Source organism: Archocentrus centrarchus, unplaced genomic scaffold (assembly GCF_007364275.1).
Source record: "Archocentrus centrarchus isolate MPI-CPG fArcCen1 unplaced genomic scaffold, fArcCen1 scaffold_63_ctg1, whole genome shotgun sequence".
Taxonomy (NCBI): Eukaryota; Metazoa; Chordata; class Actinopteri; order Cichliformes; family Cichlidae; genus Archocentrus; species Archocentrus centrarchus.
Window position 1 is genome coordinate 51684 of NW_022060280.1, and position 24027 is coordinate 75710.

The 24027-nt window shown below is 44.2% G+C and overlaps 1 protein-coding gene across 4 annotated transcripts in view; it reads left to right on the plus strand.

The window, feature by feature from the left end:
* stxbp1b (syntaxin binding protein 1b) overlaps window positions 1–24027 on the plus strand; it is a 68937-nt gene that overhangs the window by 41803 nt on the left and 3107 nt on the right. For 3 of the 4 annotated variants that reach the window (XM_030725612.1, XM_030725611.1, XM_030725613.1), the window contains exons 12-19: window positions 271–336; window positions 1123–1203; window positions 10087–10225; window positions 10497–10606; window positions 21450–21551; window positions 21807–21892; window positions 22007–22161; window positions 22665–22784. In XM_030725612.1, the coding sequence (XP_030581472.1) occupies window positions 271–336; window positions 1123–1203; window positions 10087–10225; window positions 10497–10606; window positions 21450–21551; window positions 21807–21892; window positions 22007–22161; window positions 22665–22771 (846 nt within the window). In that variant the 3' untranslated portion in view covers window positions 22772–22784. Of the gene's footprint in view, window positions 1–270; window positions 337–1122; window positions 1204–10086; window positions 10226–10496; window positions 10607–21449; window positions 21552–21806; window positions 21893–22006; window positions 22162–22664; window positions 22785–22939; window positions 23013–24027 lie in introns of all 4 variants that reach the window. The other variant, XR_004019668.1, reaches the window with a different exon arrangement.

A 24027-nucleotide genomic window follows, 5' to 3' on the forward strand; every position in this document is an offset into this window, starting at 1 on the left:
TTTATCACTTGAAACCTTTTCGATCTGATCACTTAATGTATTTATAATTAAATAAACAGAATATCGTTGTCATATTTTGAGTTGTAGTAAGTGGAAAAAAATGTCTGAATTTGTGGGAGCAACTATGGACTCGCCGACCCTTCGGCTGGCTCGGGCCTAATAATAATAATAATAATAATCTGTTTTGTAATTAATGTCAGATAAATGTAGTTGAGTGAAGAAATTGTATCTAAAAGAGGGTTTCTATAACATCACTGACCTGTCTCTTAGACCACCATGAAGGAACTGTCCCAGATGCTGAAGAAAATGCCTCAATATCAGAAAGAGCTCAGCAAGGTAGGAACTAAAGTCTCCAACAGACTCAAAAAACAAAAACTCATTTCATGGAATACTAAATCTACACATATGATTACCTCATTATTCAACAGTATGGTCACATGGAATGTTAACACATTACACTGTAAAACTATAATGTATGGATGACAGAAAACAAAAGAAGGTCAGGGGACCTTATTAGGTCAGGGCAACTTCTTCTAAGAGAGAAGCACCACTTTGAAGTACATACTCATATATCATACAGCATTTTTAACTTAGTTAAATATGTCTTAATTTACTTAAAATATGGTTAAATGCACTGTGGTAAAAAAAAAAAACTGTACTCTTATTCTTACAGTTTAACGTCTTCATTTTATGTTCACATAATAGCATGGTTGGATCATTATGTGAACAAAGTGTTGGGTCTCATTTCTCGTTTCTAGTTTCTTTCTTGTCTTTTTCTTTAAGCCTTTATTCTTATATATCTTTAACATGTTGAACTTTTTTTTCTGGTATGATCACACTATGCAGAGTTGTACATTTATATTTAAACATGTGCCTGCAGTGTAAGTAGAGATATCTGAATAATCCACAACACATGAAAAGAAACGTAAAAGGTGATCGTGACACTTGATAAAACAATGAATGATGCCATGAGCGTAGAACCTCAGAAAACCTGAAAGTTGTTACATTTATTCAGAAAATGTTAAAAGTTTGTATCTGATGGTGTTCACTATGTCAAGATGAATGACAGTCTCTCTCTCTCTCTCTCTCTCTCTCTCTCTCTCTCTCTCTCTCTATACTCAGTATTCAACCCATCTCCACCTGGCTGAGGACTGTATGAACCGCTACCAGGGCACTGTGGACAAACTGTGTCGTGTAGAACAGGTAATTCACACACTTAAATGATTCTACTTCAGGTATCTAAAAACATTAAAAATGTTGCCCCAATAAGAAATCAGTTTTATTTTTTTCATATATTTCAAAGATATATGTAGATAATGATTGCTGGCATCTGTGTTTTCATGTATTCTGCAATTTATATGGGAACACATTTGAAGTCCTGTTTCTCTTGTCTTGCGTACTGGAGCTTTTTTGATGCCGCTGCTCATTGTTGGCTGATGGTCAGTTGAGGAAGTGTTTTTTTTTTTCATTCCTTACAAAAATGGTAGGGCTGGGGAGTGTGGGGCTCTCTGGGGCTCTTGCCCTTTGACCATGGGAGCACTGTCTAGGGTCTCTCTCCTTCCTCCTCTGGGGTGTGCATGTGGTTATGATCGAGATGTGTGGCCACAGGTGCTCTAAGCTCCTGGTGGGATGTGAATGGCCCGGGTTCCCTGGGTGTTTCCTGTTTGTCTCTAGATCCCAGGGGCATCGTTACAGCTTATTGCCCTCATTACTGAGTACATTTCATGACACTCAGTAATGAGGGGAATATATATATATAATTTATTTATTTATTTTACACATAGTGCACCATTACTCCCATTACTTTCACCTGATCCATTATGAGGCTGCATCCTGCTACTACATCATCTCAAATCAACATCATTTTAATGCACTGTCGCATCAACTCAAGGGGGCCAAATTTTTTTAAGCTTTTCTGGATTTTTTTTTTTTTTTTTTTAACCTTGACCAATTTATGGTAAAAGTTGAATCGGGTGATCTAGAGGTCCCTGGCCATGTTTCCTGCAAATTTAGTATGAATCAGACTGGTAGTTTTTCTGCAGTTTTGTTAACAAACAGACAAACATCCATAAAAAATACCACTGTTCCCCATCCATGCTGGGTTGTCTGAAACTCACCTGGCCAAGTTACCATAAATGAAGCTTTTTTTAGGTGTAGCAAAATAACAGTGCTCATTTCCTAATGGGGTTTAAAGGATATACACTATATATGTAAAAGTATTCTCTCACCCATCCAAATCATTTAATTCAAATGTTCCAGTCACTTCCACAGGTGTATAAAATCAAGCACCTAGACATCCAGATTGCTTCTACAAACATTTTTGAAAGAATGGGTCCCTCTCAGGAGCTCAGTGAATTCCAGCATGCCACCTTATTGCACAGGATGCCACCTGCACAGGATGCCACACTTTTCCATCTGGCAATCCAATGAATAAGTCTGGATTTAGTAGTTGGCAGGAAACAGTACTTGTCTGACTGGATTGCGCCAAGTATAAATTTTGGTGGATGGGATATTATGGTGTTGGTATTATGGTGTATGTTGTTTTTCAGGAGTTGGGCCCAGCCCCTCAGTTCCCGTAAAAGGAACTCCAAATGTTTCAGCATACCAAGACATTTTGGATAATGTCATGCTGCCAACTTTGTGGGAACAATTTGAGGATGGCCCCTGTTCCAACATGACTGCTCACCAGTGCTTAAAGAAGGTTCATAAAGACATGGATGAGTGAGTTTGGTGTGGAAGAATTTTACTGGCCTGCACAGAGTCCTGACTTCTACCTAATAGAACACCTTGGGATAAATTAGAGTGGAGACTGTGAGCCAGTCTCTGCTATGTTTATGTTTTGCATGCACTAATAAACATGTCAGTCATGGCAATAAACAGTATAGTTAAAATCCTGAACAGCTTGGGAACAATATGAAAGAAACAGTAACACAAAGATCCTTGCTTTGTCATTTAAAGTCCACAAAGCACTGTAGTGTCATTTATAGCACAGACTGATAATATACATTGCCAGCCATATACTAAGAACTGTCACTGCTTTTCAACTTGAAAACATTTCTTCAGTATTCTTTTGTGATGGAGATGTTTGTGGTAAAATAGCACACAGCTAATATACTAAGAATTTGTCTTTTCATTTTATGGCCACCCAGGAAAAAAAAAAAAATTAAAAGGTGTTTCATTTACAGCCAAAGCCTTTTGGGATGGATAAAAGCTCATCTGAATAGTCACCCGGGTTGTCTTTAGAGAATAGAATAGAATAGAATAGAATAGAATGCCTTTATTGTCATTATACAGGATGTACAATGAGATTGGAGGGCCACTCCTGTTCCGTGCCATGTAACAGAAAATCAAACTCTCTAAAATAAAAATGTTATAAAAATATTATAATCTAGTATGATCAATATAATCAAGAGATATACAGAAATAAACAATGTGTAAAATATACAAAAAATAGAATGTATAAAAATATATACATACATTGGTGCATCTGTACATTGTAAGAAAAGTAAATATGTGTATACATATAATAATGAAGATGATGAATATTGCACTTGGTGAATGAATATTGCGCTAGTGAATGAATGCTGGATATTACACAATATAGGAATGTCAGATATTGTTCAGTATGAATAATATAATATTGCACAGTTACAGCGGGGTGAGTGTGTGAGTTCAGGGTGGTGATTGCTCTGGCGAAGAAACTGTCCTTGAGTCTGTTTGTTCTGGCTTTGATGCACCTGTAGCGCCTGCCAGAGGGCAGCAGGTCAAACAGGTCAAAGTTAGGGTGTGAGCTGTCCTTGATGATGTTCCTGGCTCTGCTGATGCAGCGGGAGGTGTAGATGTCCATCAGGGAGGGGAGAGGGCAGCCAACGATTCTTTGTGCTGTCTTGACTACCCTCTGAAGCCTGACCCTGTCTGCCTCAGTGCAGCTGCCGTACCATACTGTGATACAGTACAGTCAGCAGGCTCTCAATGGATGAGCGTAGAAGGTCAGCAGCAGGTTTGAGTCCAAGTTGTTCTTCCTGAGGACCCTCAGGAAGTGAAGTCGCTGCTGAGCCTTCTTGATAACAGCTGTGATGTTATCTGACCAAGAACGATCAGCAGAGATGAGGACACCAAGAAACCTGAAGGTGTGGACCCTCTCCACATGCTCGCCGTTGATGTAGAGTGGAGCTGGGTCAGTCCTGTGCTTCCTGAAGTCGATGATGATCTCTTTGGTTTTCATGGTGTTCAGTACCAGGTTGTTCTCTGAACACCAGGCTGTCAACTTCAAGGACCTCCTCTCTGTAAGCTGCCTCATCTCCCTTCGAGATGAGTCCGACCACTGTGGTGTCGTCAGCAAATTTGACGATGAGGTTGTTATTGTGGGCCGGACTGCAGTCATGGGTGTAGAGGCAGTACAGGAGGGGGCTCAGCACACAGCCCTGTGGGGAGCCAGTGCTCAGTGTGCGGGTGGAGGAGAGATGGGGGCCAAGTCTCACAGTCTGGGGCCGGTTGGTTAAGAAGTCCTTGATCCAGGAACATGTGAGAGGGGGGAGGCCCAGGGTGTGCAGTTTGGTGGTGAGAATGTCCGGGATGATTGTGTTGAATGCTGAGCTGTAATCCACAAAGAGCATGCGAGTGTAGCTCTGCTGCTGCTCCAAGTGGCTCAACACAGAGTGGAGAGCTGCAGCAATGGCGTCCTCTGTGGATCTGTTTGCACGATATGCAAACTGATGGGTGTCGAAAGAGGGGGGCAGATGGTCTTTGATGTGCTGGAGAACCAGCCTCTCAAAGCACTTCATGATTACTGGTGTGAGGGCCACAGGGCGGTAATCATTTAGGCTGGTGACAGATGACCTTTTGGGGACGGGGATGATTGTGGCTGTTTTTAGGCAGGGGGGGATGACTGCTTGGGCCAGGGAGAGGTTGAAAATCCTGGTGAGAATCAGGGTGAGCTGGTGGGCACACGCTCTGATCACCTTGCCAGGTACTCCGTCTGGTCCGGCAGCCTTCCTGGGGTTCACTGCCAGGAGCACGCGCCGTACCTCATGCTCCTGGACAGTGAGTGGGGTGCAGCCTGGTGGAGGGGGGGGGGGGGGGGGGGGGCAGGACTGGAGCAGATGGGTGGTCCTGAGGCATCTCAAAGCGAGCAAAGAAAGTTCCTCTGCTAGTGACACACTCAGGTCTCCTGCAGTCACATCACAGCCTCTGAAGTTTGTGATGTTCTGAATGTCCTGCCACACCTCCCGTGTGTTATTGCTGGACAGATGGGACTCTATTTTCCTCCTGTAGTCCGTCTTGGCTTTTTAATTCCTCTTTTCAGGTCAGCTCGAGCAGCGCTGTACAGAGCTCTGTCGCCTGACCTGAAGGCAGCATCACGGGTTTTGAGGAGTGAACGGACCTGGCTGTTCATCCGGGTTTCTGGTTAGGGAAAACCCGGATGTTTTTGCTAACAGTCACATTTCCGATACAGAACGTAATGTAGTCCAGTACCGTCCCTGTGAATGTTTCTAGGTCCTCGTGTTCGAATAAGTCCCAGTCTGTGTATGCAAAGCAGTCCTGTAGGTCGGAGAGTGCGTTTTCAGGCCAGGTTGTAATGGTTTTTACAGTAGGCCTGGCTCTCCGTCTGAGGGGGGTGTATGCTGGGGTGAGCAGCAGGGAAAGATGGTCGGACTGGCCGAGGTGGGGGAGGGGTTTGGCTCTGTAAGCGTGCATAATGTTGGAGTAAACATGGTCAAGAGTGTTCTCCCCTCTTGTGGAACATTTGACATGTTGGTGGAATTTCGGGAGTACAGTCTTTAAGTTGGCCTTGTTAAAGTCTCCCGCGATAATAAGAACACCGTCGGGGTGGACCCGCTGCTGTTCGTTAATGGCGTTCAGCAGGAGAGAGAGTGCCATGCTAACATTAGCATCGGGAGCTATATACACAGCTGTGACGATCACTACTGTTAGCTCTCTGGGTAGAAAAAAAGGCCGACATCTTACAGACATGTACTCGAGGTCTGGGGAACAATGTTTGTCTATGATTGTTCCGTTGTTACACCAGTCCTCATGCACGTAAATACAGAGACCCCCTCCCCTGCTCTTACCGGAGTCCTTGGTCCGATCTCCACGTAGCAGAGTGCGGCCTGCTAGCTGCACGCTAGCATCGGGAATGTGGGGGTTTAGCCAGGTCTCGGTGATAATCATTACACAGCAGTCACGAACATAGCGATTTACAGCCAGCTCTAACTCTAGGTTGTCCGTTTTATTTACCATGGACCTGGCGTTGGAGAGATACAGGCTCGGCAGAGGAGGCCTGTGTGGTTGGCATTTCAGCTTCAGCATAAAGCCGGACCTGCAGCCCCGCTTCTGCTTCCTCTCCCTCCGCCGTCGGCGGCGCCTTCCAGACCCGATAACAATCCACGGAGCCCCCGGCGGTCTCGCTATGTTCATCTGGGATGTATGAGTGTAGTGAAAATCACTCGATACTGATATCTTGTGCGGTAGCCAATGTCCACAAGATCCTGGCGTGTGTAGCAGTTGTTTGCAGAGACAAATGCAACCAAAACTACAAATATGAAATACAAAAAGTACAAAAAAGAGCACCGAAAGGAAGAGCCGTGAGCCGCTGCGTCTGTGCGCGCCGCCATCACGCCGCCATCCTTTATCTAATATTAGAATTAGTTTGATGACCTAAAACATGTCAGAGTGAGAAATATACAAAAAACTAAGAAATCAGGGAGGGGGCAAATGCTTTTTCATGGTGTGTGGTTGCGTTGTTGTCAAAAGATTGATACTGGTCTCTTGTTTCTGTGTTAACATAGCAGAACTGATTAATTGGTTTTCAGTCCAAGAAGTAGTTGTAAGGGTGACCTCAAACAGTTTTCATTATCAGAACACCTCATTGTTTTATTATTTTACAGCATTATCTATTAAATTTGGGGGAGTGTACAAACTCTTTTTTTTCCCCATTACTATGAAGTCTGTCTATTTTAGACAAGTTAGCATAATCAAATATAGAGATCAGAAAACATGTTTAAACTCAATAGACGTGCTGTGTCTCCTAGCACAGTCTCAAGAGCATGGACAAGACTCCAGGAAACAGGGCTGTAAACCATCAGCAGGAGCAATATCTGCTCGGTGTGAGGAAGGACAGGATGAGCACTGTCAGAGCCAGTGTTAATTGTGACAGCAAATTTTGATTTAGTTTTAGTCATAGTCTTTTGACGAAAATATAGTTTAATTTTAGTCATAATTTAGTCGTCTGAATAGTTTTAGTCAACAAAATTATTGTAAGAATATAGTTGACTAAATCTACAGTCTATTTAGTCGAATAAAAAATAAAGGGTGTAAAATGTAAATCCTTTTTCTTCAGTTCCCTTAAATTAGTCATTATACACACTTACACAAAATTAAACATTTATCAAAAGTTATGGAATTTTTTAAGTGATATTAACATTAGCGTTTCACCTGCTTCCCACACACCTGATCATTAACATCACCTTACTGAGATAATACGATAATTTTACAGCAGGACACGCTCTGAAAGGTACAGTGCAGGGCTAAGATTAGGAAAGGCTAATTGTGGTGATTTTCTCTAAACACAAACGCTAAACTGGGAAAAACACTTTACCCTGCATGACATTAAAATGCTTACCTTTGCATGGAGATCTGGGTGACTGCTTTGCAGATGTTGTTTAAGATTTGTCAGATTTTTACCCCACGATAGTTGCCCCACATGGTTTACACATTGTTTTGTTTGTCACTACATCAAAGGACAATGTGTCCATTCATCGGTTTCTTCTCTTTCTCCCTGCTGACATTGTTTACATAACTTAGTTCTATCGAAAGTAAAGAAAAATCACAGGCTAGTTTGGTCTTCCCAGGTTTAGAGCATATTTGTGCAACTGTGCATTTGATTGGATGTTTTCCTAACTTGTCCCGCCCTGTCACAAAATTGAATTAGTTCTGATTGGATGTTTTCCTAAGTTGTCCTGACTTATCACAAAATTAAATCAGGTCTGATTGGATGTTTTCTAAACATGTTCCACCCTGTCACAAAATTAAATTAGTTCTGATTGGATGTTTTCCTAAGTTGTCCTGCCTTATCACAAAATTAAATCAGGTCTGATTAGATGTTTTCTAAACATGTTCCACCCTGTCACAAAATTAATTAAGTTCTGATTGGATGTCTTCCCCACCAAGCATTTTCATCTCGTTTTTATTAGTTGACGAAAGTGTCAGTTAATTTCATCATTGTTTTTATCCTTTTGGGTAGTTCTAATTTAGTTATCATCTTGTTTCCGTCATGAAAAAAAGGGTTGTTGACGGAAGCTATAACGAAAATATTTCGTCAACAAATTAACACTGGTCAGTGCCACATGTCAGAGTTCTCTAGCAGGCCACGTGTGTGAATGTCTCTGACCAAACAATGAAAAACATCCTCTAGTGGGCCTTGTGCTTACTGACCAGCACGATGTAGCCCTACTGGAATTTGCCATACAATACCAGAATTGGTAAGTTTACCACTGGTGACCTGTGCTTTTCACAGATGAGAGGAGGTTCACCCTCAGCACATATGACAGATGTGAAAGGGTTCTGGAGAAGAATGTTATGCTACCTGTAAGATCATCAGCATGATCAGCACCGGTTTTGATGGTCACTGTTGGTCTGGGGAGGTATATCAATGGAGGGACACAAGATGTCTACAGGCTAAACAATGGCACCAATGACTGCCATTAGGTATCGGGATGAAATTCTCAGGCCCATTGTCAGACCCTACACTGGTGTAATGGGTCCCGGGTTACTCTTGATGGGCAACAATGCCTGTTCTGATTGGTGAGCAGGGGTTGAAAGTAAGCCGTACGGTCCAGTACTGCGTACCACTAAAAGATTCTGTGATGGTACGCAGTATTGGCAAGAGTTGGGGCGACTGCTGTAAAGCCGTCATTCAGAACCGGTCACGGCTGTAATTTGGGTCAGAATAGATCCGCTAACAGCAAGCAGTCTGGAACATGACTTAATCAGTTAATAAATTGCTTTTTTTATCATTTCAAATTGTTCTGAACTGTCTGAACGGATCGAGGCTTTCGTAAGCAGGACGGATGTAATGCACTGTATAATACAATATATACAATATACATTGTATATATGGCAGGCTAGACCCTCCTATTTTGAGTGACACCTCATTCATGTAACTGGCTGCACTAAATCAACTGAAAAACTACCTATGCCCCCTGGTTATTATTGGCTCTGGAAAACCCCATTTCTTAATATGATGGCCGAATGAGGTGTCAAACGAAATAGAGGGTCTAGCCTTATAAAATGCACTACATACCGGGCAGGACGCGGGCAGTTAACAGTAGTGGTGGGTGATTCTGCAAGATTTGGTTACAATCCAATACCAGTAAATACAAGGCCAGTATCGCCGATACTGATACTGATACTTTTTTATTAATTATGAAAGAATTTTTATGAAGTTTAAGTGTGTTGTGATTTTTTTTCCCCCCTTTGGATTATTAATTAGTTAAAAACCAGGATAGAATTGGGAAAAGTTTATAAGTAAATAGAAAATACTTAATAAAAATAAAAGTTTTTGTTCTGAAACATTAGAATAGTAACAAAACAATTTTCCCCATACATTGTGATGTCTGGATTCTTTTCTTAAATAAAGTATACAAAATGATCATTCAAGAACAAATTAATCCTTTTTTCAGGTAGAGTGTTTAGAAAGTATAATATAAAAATGTAATAAAAAATATCCCTTATATCCCTTATATCACTAATTTCCTGGATTTTTTCTTAAAAAAAACAAGCTGTACAAAATAATCATTCAACAACATTATAAAACATTTACGCTTCCGGTCGCGCCCCCCTACTTCTGGCCCGCGATTGATGTGAAATATATCAGACAAATTGGCCCTTTAAGTTACTTTTTTTGACATGTCACTAACTCCCCTTAATTGGAGGGGAAAGTGAAATATCAAAAAAGTAACTTAAAGGGCCAAATAGTATTGACAACTGTAACATTTGACATAAATCTCCTGCTTCTGTGTTAACCAGTGACTTGCACTGATTGCCAAGCAATGAACCACTCCAATAATTTTCTTCATTGTTTTGAAGGATCTGGCAATGGGAACGGATGCAGAGGGTGAGAAGATCAAGGATCCTATGAGGCTGATTGTACCCATTCTACTGGATGCCAATGTCAGTGTGTCTGACAAAATCCGCATCATCCTGCTTTACATCTTCCTTAAGAATGGTTAGATATCCACATCATGTCAATCAAAAACTACCTGAAAGGAGAGTTTCCCTGGAGCCCACTCCCAGTCTTTCATTGCTTTAACCTTAGACAGTGTCCTGTTATTCCATTTTAATTGCAAATATGTTTGCATTAATACATTTACATTTGTTTTTTGTGCGAATCTATTCTTTCTTGTAGAAGTGCATGTTCCCATACATGTGAGTTGCATATTTGGACTGAATAGTTGTGCTGCATGTTCAATATTTGTGTGTCTGAATGTATGTGTCAGGTGTGACTGAGGAAAACCTGTGTAAGCTGCTTCAGCATGCCAACATCCCACCAGAGGATAGTGACATCATTTCCAACATGGCCCACATGGGTGTTCCCATTATCTCTGAGGTGAGCTATCCTATTTCAGGACTTAAGTATCAACATTTAGCAGGGAGATACCCAAGTCCTTCAACATGTTTTTACTGCAGCTCTCTGCTTCTTACTATTTACAGTGCAGCCAAATAGTTTTTATCATGGTCTTACCTTAAACTTTCTGGATGTAGCTAACACAAGACTATCATTACTTTTTAATATACTTAAGATCCTCAGTATGCTAATTTAATCAAAAATAACTCATCCTTAAGGGATCTGCTCTGTATTCTTCTCATTTTCAACAAATCCCTTGGTAAGTCCAAAATCAATCATGTAATTTCTATGAACATCATAAAATATATGATTTCATTTTCAAAAATGCTCAGTTATTTCCTAAAACAATTGGTTAAACCCAAAATTGAGGACATTTGACTCTGGCTCTGTCAGAGATTAATAATCTGGCTTTGTCTCGTCTTTCTCCCCTCACCACCCAACTGGTCATGGTAGATGGATGCCCCTTCCTGAGCCTGGTTCTGCCAGAGTTTTCTTCCTGTTAAAAGGGAGAGTTGATTCATGTGATTGTTTGATTGTTTTTTTCTGTGCTATTGTAGGGTCTTTAAGTAAAGTGCCTTGAATTGATTATTGTTGTGATTTGGCACTACATAATTCAAATTGATTTGAATTGAATTGATTATACCACATTTAATAAAAATTTATGTCAATAAGGTTGTACAGTTTGAAATCTCACATTTCAGCCTTCATTTCTCAGCTCTTCTCTGCTTACTACATAGCAGTAGTAAGCAGGTTAATAATGTTTTCATCCTGTTTGATGCTAAGGCACATCAGAGGTCAAACCAGATCATCAAGGCACACATGTAATTATTTTGATAATTGTGAAAATATCCAAGTGTAGGTTGAGTAGATTGAGTAATAGCAGTATGTTAAAATGGTTTAGATTAAATTTGGTTCATTACATGTGCAATGGTATGACATGTAATAGCCATTTTATTTGTTCTTTTGTGTTATCAAACACAGAAGTTGCATAGGAATCCCCCCCCCTAGGATTGAGGGGCTCAGGCTGGGGGTTGGGTGGGGGCATTGTTGGCTCTGCCTTTCCCCTCTGTTCTTCCCCTGAGGCAGTTTAGCTTCACTTGGCACTCTTCTTTTAATGCACAGCACTAGCTTAGCACACACACACACACACACACACACACACACACACACACACAATAAGATTTATAATAATTGTATTCATGTAGAGCACTATATATCTCACTAGAGGTGTTGGGAGCAGGCTGGATTTTGTAGTGGGAAGTCGCACAGCGGGTCGGGCCATCTATAGGAATGTGGATCCCCCCCACCTCACGATCCCCTACCTCACCTGCCTTCCACTTTAATGCATCTCACTAGTCACGTTACATGGGTAGGTGGGGCTCACATTTAAAAATAAATAAATTCCACTCAGGCAGTTAGAAAATGCATAAATTATAATAATTTATAGATGTTCCCCAATCAGAAAATTGGGGAACAAACTTGAATCATAAATACATAGACTCCATATATTATACATCCATCCATCCATCCATTCTCTCCCGCTTATCCGGGGCCGGGTCGCGGGGGCAGGAGCCTAAGCAAAGAACCCCAGGCTTCCCTCTCCCCAGCCACCTCCTCCAGCTCATCCGGAGGGACCCCAAGGCGTTCCCAGGCCAGCTGAGAGATATAATACCTCCAGCATGTCCTGGGTCTACCACAGGGCCTCCTCCCGGTGGGACATGCCCGGAACACCTCACCCAAGAGGCGGCCAGGAGGCATCCTAATCAGATGCCCGAGCCACCTCAACTGGCTCCTTTCGATGTGGAGGAGCAGCGGCTTTACTCTGAGCCCCTCCCGGATGGCCGCAATCCTCACCTTATCTCTAAGGGAGAGGCCAGCCACCCTTCGAAGGAAACTCATTTCTGCCCCTTGTATTCGCGATCTTATTCTTTCGGTCACTACCCAAAGCTCGTGACCATAGGTGAGGGTAGGAACGTAGATCGACCGGTAAATTGAGAGCTTCGCTTTTACACTAAGCTCTCTCTTCACTACGACAGACCGGTGCAGCGTCCGCATCACTGCAGAAGCAGCCCCGATCCGTCTGTTGATCTCCCACTCCCTTCTCCCATCACTCGTGAACAAGACCCCGAAATACTTGAACTCCTCCACTTGGGGCAAGAACTCGTTCCTGAGCCGGAGAGGGCACTCCACTTTTTTCCGGCTGAGGACCATGGCCTCAGACTTAGAGTTGCTGATTCTCATGCCGGCTGCTTCACACTCGGCTGCGAACCGTTCCACTGCGAGCTGGAGGCTACCCCCTGATGAAGCCAACAGAACCGCATCATCTGCAAAAAGCAGAGATGAGACTCTGAGGCCACCAAGGGGTGGCCTCAGAGTCTCATCTGGGGTAGCCAGAGTCTCATCTCACCATCTCACCCCTAGAAATTCTGTCCATAAAAATTATGAACAGAATCGGTGACAAAGGGCAGCCCTGACGGAGTCCAACACCCACAGGAAAGGAATCCTACTTATTACCCGGCTATACAGACCAAGCTCTCACTGCGGTTGTACAAAGACTGAATGGCCCGCAACAACGGGCCAGACACCCCATACTCCCGCAGGACCTCCCAAAGGATACCCCGAGGGACACAGTCGAATGCCTTCTCCAAGTCCACAAAGCACATGTAGACTGGTTGGGCAAATTCCCTTGCACACTCGAATATCCTTGAGAGGATAAAGAGTTGGTCCAGCGTTCCGCGACCAGGACGAAAACCGCATTGTTCCTCCTGGATCCGAGGTTCGACTAACGGACAGACCCTCCTTTCCAGCACCCTGGCATAGACCTTACCGGGGAGGCTGAGGAGTGTGATCCCCTGAAAGTTGGAGCACACCCTCCGGTCTCCCTTCTTAAAGATGGGGACCACCACCCCGGTCTGCCAATCCAATGGCACTGCCCCAGATCTCCACGCGATGTTGCAAAGGCGTGTCAACCAAGACAGCCCTACAACATCCAGAGCCTTCAGGAATTCAGGGCAAATCTCGTCCACCCCAGGGACCTTGCCACCAAGGACTTGTTTAACTGCCTCAGTGACCGTCTGTGTAGATTCTCAGTCATCCAGGTCATTGTAGTCTCTGGAGCTTGAAAAAGGCGACTGGACTTCTTTTTGTTTCTTGACGACGTTTCACCTCTCATCCGAAAGGCTTCTTCAGTTCTCAACCAAATGGTGGAGAGACCCAGGTATTTAAACCCCTGTGGGCGTAGTCCCCTGGAGGTGGTTATGACCCTCTATTGATCATGTGTGTGAACACATGTGCCCAGGTGTGAAGGGGGCGTGGGTCATATTTAATCAGTGGTTTCAGCCTCTTCACAAACGAATGGCACAACATAGAAGAGCCACCTCGACAGGACAAGATTCAGCAGTACATCTGCATCTGAAGGAAAAAGGGCACTCTTTTGAGGATGCCAATGTTCACATTTTGGACAGGGAAAACAGATGGTTTGAAAGAGGAGTGAAAGAAGCCATCTATGTCCACTGTGAACAACCATCATTGAACAGAGGTGGATTACGTCACCAACTTTCCCCCGCTTACAGTGCTGTCCTGAGCTCCCTTCCCAGATGTCTCAACCCCCATTCACACCTTTGTTCCAGTGACCTCAATAGGCCACAGGAAACAATGGAGCGGAGTCCTAAATTGGTTTCAACTGAAACCATTGATTAAATATGACCCACGCCCCCTTCACACCTGGGCACATGTGTTCACACACATGATCAATAGAGGGTCATAACCACCTCCAGGGGACTACGCCCACAGGGGTTTAAATACCTGGGTCTCTCCACCATTTGGTTGAGAACTGAAGAAGCCTTTCGGATGAGAGGTGAAACGTCTTCAAGAAACAAAAAGAAGTCCAGTCGCCTTTTTCAAGCTCCAGAGACTGCCTCAGTGACCTCACCCTCAGTGATGGTCAAGTCATCTCCCTCGTCCCCAGACTCTGCTTCCACTACAGAAGGCATGTCAGTGGGATTCAGGAGGTCCTCGAAGTATTCCTTCCACCGTCCGACTATAGCCTCAGTTGAAGTCAGCACCCCACCCGCACTATAAACCGTGTGAGTGGAGCACTGCTTTCCCCTCCTGAGTCGCCTGACGGTTTGCCAGAATCTCTTCAATGCCGTCCGAAAGTCTTTTTCCATAGCCTCACTGAACTCCTCCCACACCGGAGTTTTTGCTTTGGCCACTGCCCGAGCTGCATTCCGCTTGGCCTGCCGATACCTGTCAGCTGCCTCCGGAGTCCCGCAGGCTAACCAAGCCCGATAGGACTCTTTCTTCAGCTTGATGGCTTCCTTCACCTCCGGTGACCACCATCTGGTTCGGGGGTTACCACCACGACAGGCACCAACCACCTTGCAGCCACAGCTCTGAGCAGCAGCCTCAACAATGGAGGTGGGGAACATGGTCCATTCGGACTCAATGTCCTCAGCCTCCCTCAGAATGCTGTCGAAGTTCTGCCGGAGGTGGGAGTTGAAGATCTCCCGGACTGGGGCTTCTGCCAGGCGTTCCCAGCACACCCTCACAATACGTTTAGGTGTGCCAGATCTGTCCAGCATCTTCCCCCACCATCTGATCCAACTCACTACCAGGTGGTGATCAGTTGACAGCTCAGCTCCTCTCTTCACCCGAGTGTCCAGAACATACGGCCGCAGATCTGATGATACGATTACAAAATCGATCATCGACCTGCAACCTAGGGTGTCCTGGTGCCATGTGGACTTATGGACATCCTTATGTTCGAACATGGTGTTAGTTATGGACAAACTGTGGTTTGCACAGAAGTCCAATAACAAAACACCATTCGGGTTCAGATCGGGCAGGCCGTTCCTCCCAATCACACCCCTCCAGGTCTCACTGTCATTGCCCACGTGAGCGTTGAAGTCTCCCAGCAAGACTATGGAGTCACCAGATGGAGCACTCTCCAGCATCCTGCCCAGTGACTCCAAAAAGGGTGGGTACTCTGAACTGTCATTCGGCGCATAAGCGCAAACAACAGTCAGGACCTGTTCCCCAGCCTGAAGGCACAGGGAAACTACCCTCTCGTCCACCGGTGTAAACTCCGACGTACAGGCAGCAAGCCGGGGGGATACAAGAATACCCACCCCAGCTCGCCGCCTCTCACCGAGGGCAACTCCAGACTGGAACAGAGTCCAGCCCTTCTCCAGGAGAGTGGTTCCAGAGCCCAGGCCATGCGTTGAGGTGAACCCAACTATATCTAGCTGTTATCTCTCAACCTCACGCACTAGCTCAGGCTCCTTCCCCAGCAGAGAGGTGACATTCCATGTCCCAATAGCCAGTTTCGATAGCTGGGGATCGGTCCGCCAGGGCCTCCATCCTCAGCCACCGCCCGACACACACTGCACCCGACCCCTACAATGCCTCCTGCGGGTGGTGGGCCTACAGGAGGGTGGGCCCATGTAATCTCTTCGGGCTGCACCCGGCCGAGCACCATGGGCCACCAGATGCTCTCCCTCGAGCTCCCTCCCCAGGCCTGACTCCAGGGTGGGGCCCTGGTAACCCTATTCCGGGCAGGGTAAACTGTTCCCTTGCTGTTTCAATCATAGGGGTCTTCTGAACCGCTCTTTGTCTGGACCCTCACCCAGGACCAGTTTGCCATGGGAGACCCTGACAGGGGGACAAGCCCCCGGACAACATAGCTCCTGGGATCACTGGGGCACACAAACCCCTCCACCACGATAAGGTGGCGATTCACGGAGGAGCCGGGTCCTGGGAGCTTGAGGGTCCTGCGCAGTATCTTAGCTTTTCCCAGTATTGCGCTCTTCTGGACAGAGATCTCAGATGTTGTTCCAGGAATCTGCTGGAGCCACTCTCCCAGGTTGGGGGTCACTGCCCCGAGTATTCCAATTACCACGGGGACCACTGTTACCTTCATCTTCCACATCATTTCCAGCTGCTCTCTGAGCCCTTGGTATTTGTCGAGCTTCTCGTATTCCTTCTTCTTGATGTTCCCATCACTTGGTATTGCAACGTCTATCACCACGACTTTCATCCTTTGTTTGTCCACCACTACGATGTCTGGTCGGTTAGCCACAACAAGTTTGTCTGTCTGTATCTGGAAGTCCCACAGGATCTTACCTCTGTTGTTCTCAACCACCCTTGTCCCATTTTGACCTCGGGACTGCCAGGTCATACTCGGCACAGATGTTCCTATATACTATGCCGGCCACTTGGTTATGGCGTTCCATGTATGCTCTGCCTGCTCTGCCTGAGGTGGCGGATGGTATCCTGAGGGATCTCCTTCCAGACTTGGACTAAATCATTCGCCAACTCCTGGACAATCTGTGGTGCAACGTGATGTTGGTGGATGGAGCGAGACATGATGTCTCAGATGTGCTCAATCGGATTCAAGTCTGGGGAATGGGCGGGCCAGTCCAATGCCTTCATCTTGCAGGAACTGCTGACACACTCCAGCCAGATGAGGTCTAGCATTGTCCTGCATTAGGAGGAACCCAGGGCCAACCGCACCAGCATATGGTCTCACAAAGGGTCTGAGGATCTCATCTCGGTACCTAATGGCAGTCATACTACCTCTGGCGAGCACATGGAGGGCTGTGCAGCCCTCCAAAGTAATGCCACCCCACACCATTACTGACCCACTGCCAAACCAGTCATGCTGAAGGATGTTGCAGGCAGCAGATCGCTCTCCACGGCGTCTCCAGACTCTGTCACGTCTGTCACATGTGCTCAGTGTGAACCTGCTTTCATCTGTGAAGAGCACAGGGTGAATTTGCCAATCCTGGTGTTCTCTGGCAAATGCCAAGCATCCTGCACGGTGTTGGGCTGTAAGCCCAACCCCCATCTGTGGACGTCTGGCCTTCGTACCGTTCTCATGGAGTCGGTTTCTAACCGTTTGTGCAGACACGTGCACATTTGTGGCCTGCTGAAGGTCATTTTGCAGGGCTCTGGCAGTGCTCCTCCTGTTCCTCCTTGCACAAAGGCAGCGGTAGCGGTCCTGCTGCTGGGTTGTTGCCCTCCTACAGCCTCCTCCACGTCTCCTGGTGTACTGGCCTGTCTCCTGGTAGCGCCTCCAGCCTCTGGACACTACGCTGACAGACACAGTAAACCTTCTTGCCACAGCTCGCATCGATGTGCCATCCTGGATGAGCTGCACTACCTGAGCCACTTGTGTGGGTTGTAGATACCATCTCATGCTACCACGAGTGTGAAAGCACCACCAACATTCAAAAGTGATCAAAACATCATCCAGCAAGCATAGGTACTGAGAAGTGGTCTGTGGTCCCCACCTGCAGAACCACTCCTTTATTGAGTGTGTCTTTATTGAGTGTGTCTTGCTAATTGCCAATAATTTCTATCTGTTGTCTATTCCATTTGCACAACAAATCGAATGGTCCTCTGTTGTTCCCTGGGGTGGGTGTTGGCCTGGTGGGCCTGTCCCTGTCTCTTTGGGAGGGCTCCATTTTTGCATCTGTGGGTGGGGTGGGGGTGATGTGGGCGTTGGGGGCAGTGTGGCTGTGGGATGGGTGGGGGCAGATAGGTCTCTTTCTCCCCTTCCCCTTCCCCTTCCCCTATCCCTCTCCTATCGCTCCATTTATCTGCTCCCCGTCCCCTGCACTGTGCGTGCCCGTGTGGTGCAGTCTTGTTGTCTGCCCTGCAGGCCTGGTGCTCTGCCCCTGTGCCTGGTTCTCTGGGGCGGAGTGGGCACCCTTTGCTCTGTCGGGGGATGGCGGGGGTAGTGGGTGTGGGCGTGGGCGTGGGCGTGGTAGGCTCAGGTGGGCGTCCTGTGGGCGGAGTCGTCCTGTGCCGCTGGGTCTGTTCACTGTCTCGTGTGGTGCTCTGGGCTCCTTTTTTGGGTGCCCTTGCTGTCTGGGTGAGACCGGGTTGTACTCTCAGCCTCTGTTGCTTTTGGTGAGGGCCTTAGGCACTGATATAGACCTTCCTGCATGTTTCTGCCCTGACACTGGGTTTTCCACTGCTTCTTGGCCTTTGATGCAGGTTGCAGACACTTGGGTTCTTGTTGCTATCCTGTGTTGTGATGTTTGAACTCACCACACTGCTTGGTTTGGTTTAGGGTTTAATTCCGGGACCCGGGATTCCCGGGAAATGCGATCAGAACCATTTCCCGTTTACCGGAAAAAGATGGGAAACCGGTAAAAAAGTCGCACGAAAGAAAAGAAAGAAAAGAAAGAAAAGAAAAGAATGCTTCAGAATGTTAAATTTAAGGAAATATTGAGAGAAGGGTTCGTTTAATGCGAAAAGCATTACTCTTCATTTCAGGCACGTTCAGCCTCCGTTTTAATAGCGGTATTACACAGTTGTACTTTTTTCCTCTTTAATTTGTTGAAATCATAGGCAATGTGTTTAGCCTAAGGTATTTTGTATTAGATAATTTTATAATATTATATATTGTTATATTGCATTATATAGCCTATAAAATATGCCTGCCCTGTTTCTTTTCCTCGTTTGCAGCCGCTTACTAACAATCATGAATTAGGATACGGACCTAATGTGTGAAGAATGTATCATTAAATAGATTACTTTAACATATTTCGCTTTTAAAATGGAGTTGAGTAAAATGTATATTTTTTAGGCTATAAGGATTGGCCGGTTTTTCAAAAGATGATTCACAACGAACCTACTTTAACCCTTAGACACGATGTTATAAATTTGCTGTTGCCAGAATGGCAATGACCAAGTCGTAGTGCATTACTCAAGGCCCTGTGTTATGTCATGTTATAGTGTAGTACGGTAGTTAACTTTTCAATGACTATTACAGCGTTCCACTGGTGGAACGGTGTGCATTGTGGACAGCGCGAGTGGCTGAGCCTTTATCAATGCTGTGTGGAGATGAACCATATTGTTTTGCACCAGCAATTGTAAAATAGCTTGGTATAATTCCATGTACAATGCAGGACTATTCTAATTATATTTGTTAAGGGAATGTTTAGGAACGATGCAACACTGCATAGCTCGAGCACTCGAATGCCGAGATGTAGGTTTTATTGCATTAATCAAGCCAATGTTGCCCCCTACTGGGCATAACAGGACATAGCTGGAAAGCGACCTCTACAATATCAAAATAGGTTAAGCCCGACACAGGCTACAGAAGGCCTAATTAAAATAAAAAAAAAACAAAAAAAAAACTTTTTCCCAGGAAATGGCTTGTCTTTTTCCGAGATTTGATTCATGTCATTTTCAGGAAAAATATTAAACCCTAGTTTGGTTTCTGCTACTTTCTTTGTCCTTGTTTAGGGGTCTGGATGCTGGCTTTCACTGAGGTGCTTTTATTCTTGGTTACTTTTGTTTGTAAAGGGGGAAAAAAAATCTTGTGGGATGAGTTGGTCTCACTGCTTTGGATTTGGGAGGGATCACATGCATGTCCTCACAGGGGCATGAATATCGGCACGTACGTGCACACAGACATGCAGACATGCACACACACACACACACACACACACACACACACACACACACACACGCATGCACACAACCAACAGATACCTCGGCCTGTAGCAGATAGCACAAATGGTTTTTCAGTTTCCTGCCTGTTCTAGCTGCATGGCTAGGGTACCTATCAAGTCTTTTTTTTTTTTTCTGAGGCGTTTAAAAAAAAAAGAGAGAAGAAAAAAGAAGTTGCACAGCAGTCTAATGGTCTTGCAGCTATAATGGATGATTTTACATGAAAACATCTGGGACAGTGTATATGGTTATGTTTGATTAGAAACACTGTTAGGCAGCAAAAGCTAAATAAATGCTAAATAAACACATCGATCGAAATCCAAACCTTTTATTTATTTATTTTTAAGTAAGAGGTGGTGTCATTTTTATATTTGAAAATGCTATTTCTTTAGCCCAAAATGCACCGGCTTCCTCAAAATGTCTTGCTTACCTCATGGTACAGTGGTTGAGAAACACTGGTCCGAAACTGCTATTGATGCAAATATTGTTTGTAATAACTTTTAGTTTCCACTAAATGAGCTAACTTTTTGTCACATCATTTGGAGAGGGACTTGCTGCTGCTCCACTCTCTCTGGCTCTTTATGAAATTAAATTTTCTCATACTGTGAATTTACTTTCTTGAGGAAAGACACGCTAAGGGTGCACACCAGCAATCACCTTGATAGGAAAAAATGAGTTGTGCTGTGAAGACAAGTTTAAGTGAGGGGGGACTAAACCATTTCACATCATTTGTGAAAGTGAAAGTGCCATCAGAGAGCCCCCAATTTTTACATATTTACCCTGTGTGTTGTGCACTATACATACCCTCCTGAGAACCAGGGAAAAAGTATATTTCCATTTAACTTTTTTTGACCACTACAGTCTGCTGTAGTAATCATAAAGAAGTTAAGATATCAGGAGAATATGATATGTTCGCTGCACAACACAGCATGGAACACCTTTCTTCAGGATATTGTTGTCTTCATCCACTGAATTTCCCCTTTTCAAGTAAGGTGCCCTGCTGATTCCTATACCACATGACTGGTTAACACAACCTGATATAGAAAAGTCTTACTTTAATCGATTTTTGAAGTAATTTTCAATATACCTGTATTCTTCTGCCTGTGTGGTATACCTTTTCCCCCTTGAACAATAAAAATAAGTAAAATTGTGCTTGAAATAGGCTTTTATTGTGTGAACCTTATATGAAAATATTAACATTTTGAAGAATATCAATATTTTATGGCTAAATACCAGTCAAAATATCTTAAACTGACTTTCTCAAGAGTCTTAAAAGTGACACTCTTTAACTGTTGTGGTGGCTTGCAGCACTAGTGTTAGTAGTAAAAGCCCGATAGTGAAAAGCATCATTTCTTCACAGGGCACCACCAAGAAAGCCAAGAAGCCTGATCGCAAGGAACGGATCAGTGAGCAAACCTACCAGCTCTCCAGATGGACCCCTTTTGTCAAGGATCTCATTGAGGTATTTTCCTTGTGCTCTTGCTTTGACCTGCAACTTGTGTGATATGAGTACAAGCTAATATTGTGGATTAGTGTTACTATCCATCCATCCATCCATCCATCCATTTTCATCCACTTATATATGCCTGTTAACAGGGTTTGCAGTCCTCAGCCCATGCAGGCTGATTTAGGAAACAAAAACATTAGATAGTGTTTTGGGATCAGAAATATAATTTTTACTGGTACAAACTGTTGCAACTTGCATGTCTTCCCACAGGATGCAATTGAGGACAAACTTGACCCCAAGCAATACCCGTACATTTCTCAGCGGCAAGCATCTGCCAAAGCCAGTGCTCCATCAAGGTGTGTAGTTTTTAAACACTCATGTCAGATAATACAAATCAAAATAAGTAGATGATAGGAAAGGAAAATATACATATGGACCTGGGCTGGAAAATTTTACTTTCATTTATACAGTGCTCGCTATGGTAACTGGCACAAGAATAGAGGCCCCACAGAGATGAAGACAGGGCCCAGGATCATTGTTTTCATCATTGGAGGCATGGCGTACAGTGAGATGCGCTGTGTGTATGAGGTCACTCAGGCCAACGGCAAGTGGGAGGCTTTGATTGGTGAGTTAATTTGACTGAGAGTGCTGATAGGAGGATTTAGTATTGAGTAGTCCTTTAAGGGGTACTGCACCAATTTTATACATGTAGACTGGTATAATAATATAATAGAAATAGAGAGACAAGGTTCTTCTTCAGACAGCAGATTCAGGAAAGAGTGCCTTCTGTGTAATGGTATTAATCCCATTCTCTGCGTGAACTTAAATGTGATTCTTGGGGAACATATACAGTTTCACTTACAGGAAAAACAAGAGATCATCTGAATCTGCAAAATAATCTGGAGTTTAGTTTAGAAATCCTGGCCTCTGAGGACAATCTAGCATTTGAAACTTTTCAGTAAAAGCTTTGCATGCTCTTTGAGTACAGTGCCAGACAAAAGTTTGGACACTTGCCCATTCATATGAATGGGTATAAATGGGCATTGACTGGTACTGTATATGTTTTACATAATTAACAAGCTTTACCAAGGATTCAGTCCTCATCTTTGATAATTTTGTTCCCTGTAGGTTCCACCCACATCATCACCCCCTCTAAGTACCTGAAGGTACTACAGCACCCAGACTTCTTGGACCCCAACGCCCCACCAGAGGGCACTGAGGAGCCTCCTGCATAATAAAATAACATTTGTAAGTAAATATTGAATGTTATTGTACATTGTGAACTACTGTGTTTCCTCTAGTCAAACTCCCTGCCCAGTGTCATACCTGTGCATTGTTACTCACAGTATTTGATTCCAATGGTTTTCACAATAATCAGATCCTGTGTTTGGTTTTGTTTATAGAATTATTGTCCCTGCTTTACGTGTTACCAGTGTTGTTGATTGATCATCCTACAGTTGAACTCATAAATCTAAGGTTTGACTAATGAACAAATTCACTCTTCCTGGTAGATTTCTAGCTTTTATTGTATCTGATACCTGACGTATCATTTTGTTCTGGTTGTGAAATGGCTCTATTTTATGGATTACTGGCAGCATTTTATACCCTATCATCTTTGAAATTTACATTTTGCTCTAACAGTATAACAAGTGAAAAACATAAAATTAAAAATTCACACTCCTGTATACCCACCATCTGCTGGAGCCACTGTGGGGCTGCGTGCAGTTTGTGTCAGGTGGAGGCCAAGGGGTGGAGGCCCTGGCAGATTGATCCCCAGCTGTTGAAGCTGGTGACTGGGAATTTTTATTGGGCTTGGTTAGACTGTGGTCTGGACTGGCAGACTGGGGTGATGGTTCCCCTCTTTAAGAAGGAGGAACAGAGGGTATGCTCCAACTATAGGGGGATCACACTCCTCAGCCTCCCCAGGAAAGTCTGTGCCAGGGTGCTGGAAGGTGAGTTCGTTCATTAATTGAACCTCAGATTTGGAAGAACAATGCAGTTTTTGTCTTGATTATAGTACCAGGACCAGGGTTATAATAGTTTTCAATTTTACATTAAAGTTTAGTTTTAGTTTGTTTTTGCCTTTTTTCTCTAATTCAGTTAGTTTTAGTTAGTTTTCAGAGTGGCTCATTTTCAATTGTTTTTTTATTTTTGGTTTACTGCTTAGTTTTAGTTTTGTTTTCATTAGTTTTAGTATTAGTTTTAGTTTTTTTCATAGTCAGGTGCAAGAGTGGCTATTGTGTAATAAAAACTTGACAAAAGATACCGTTTAAAAATTTGTATTCAACAACCAGCTGTTCACAAGACAACAGCTTTAGATGCTAAATGTGTGTAATATTAAGGACTTACATGAACATCAACAGGGAGAAACATAAAGAAAAACAAACTCCAAAACCCAATAAACTCTACAATAAACTTCAGCATCAGTGCAGTAGGTTAACAACACCTACATGTGGGACTGGTGTTTAATATGCAGTGCTGGCTGGGATTT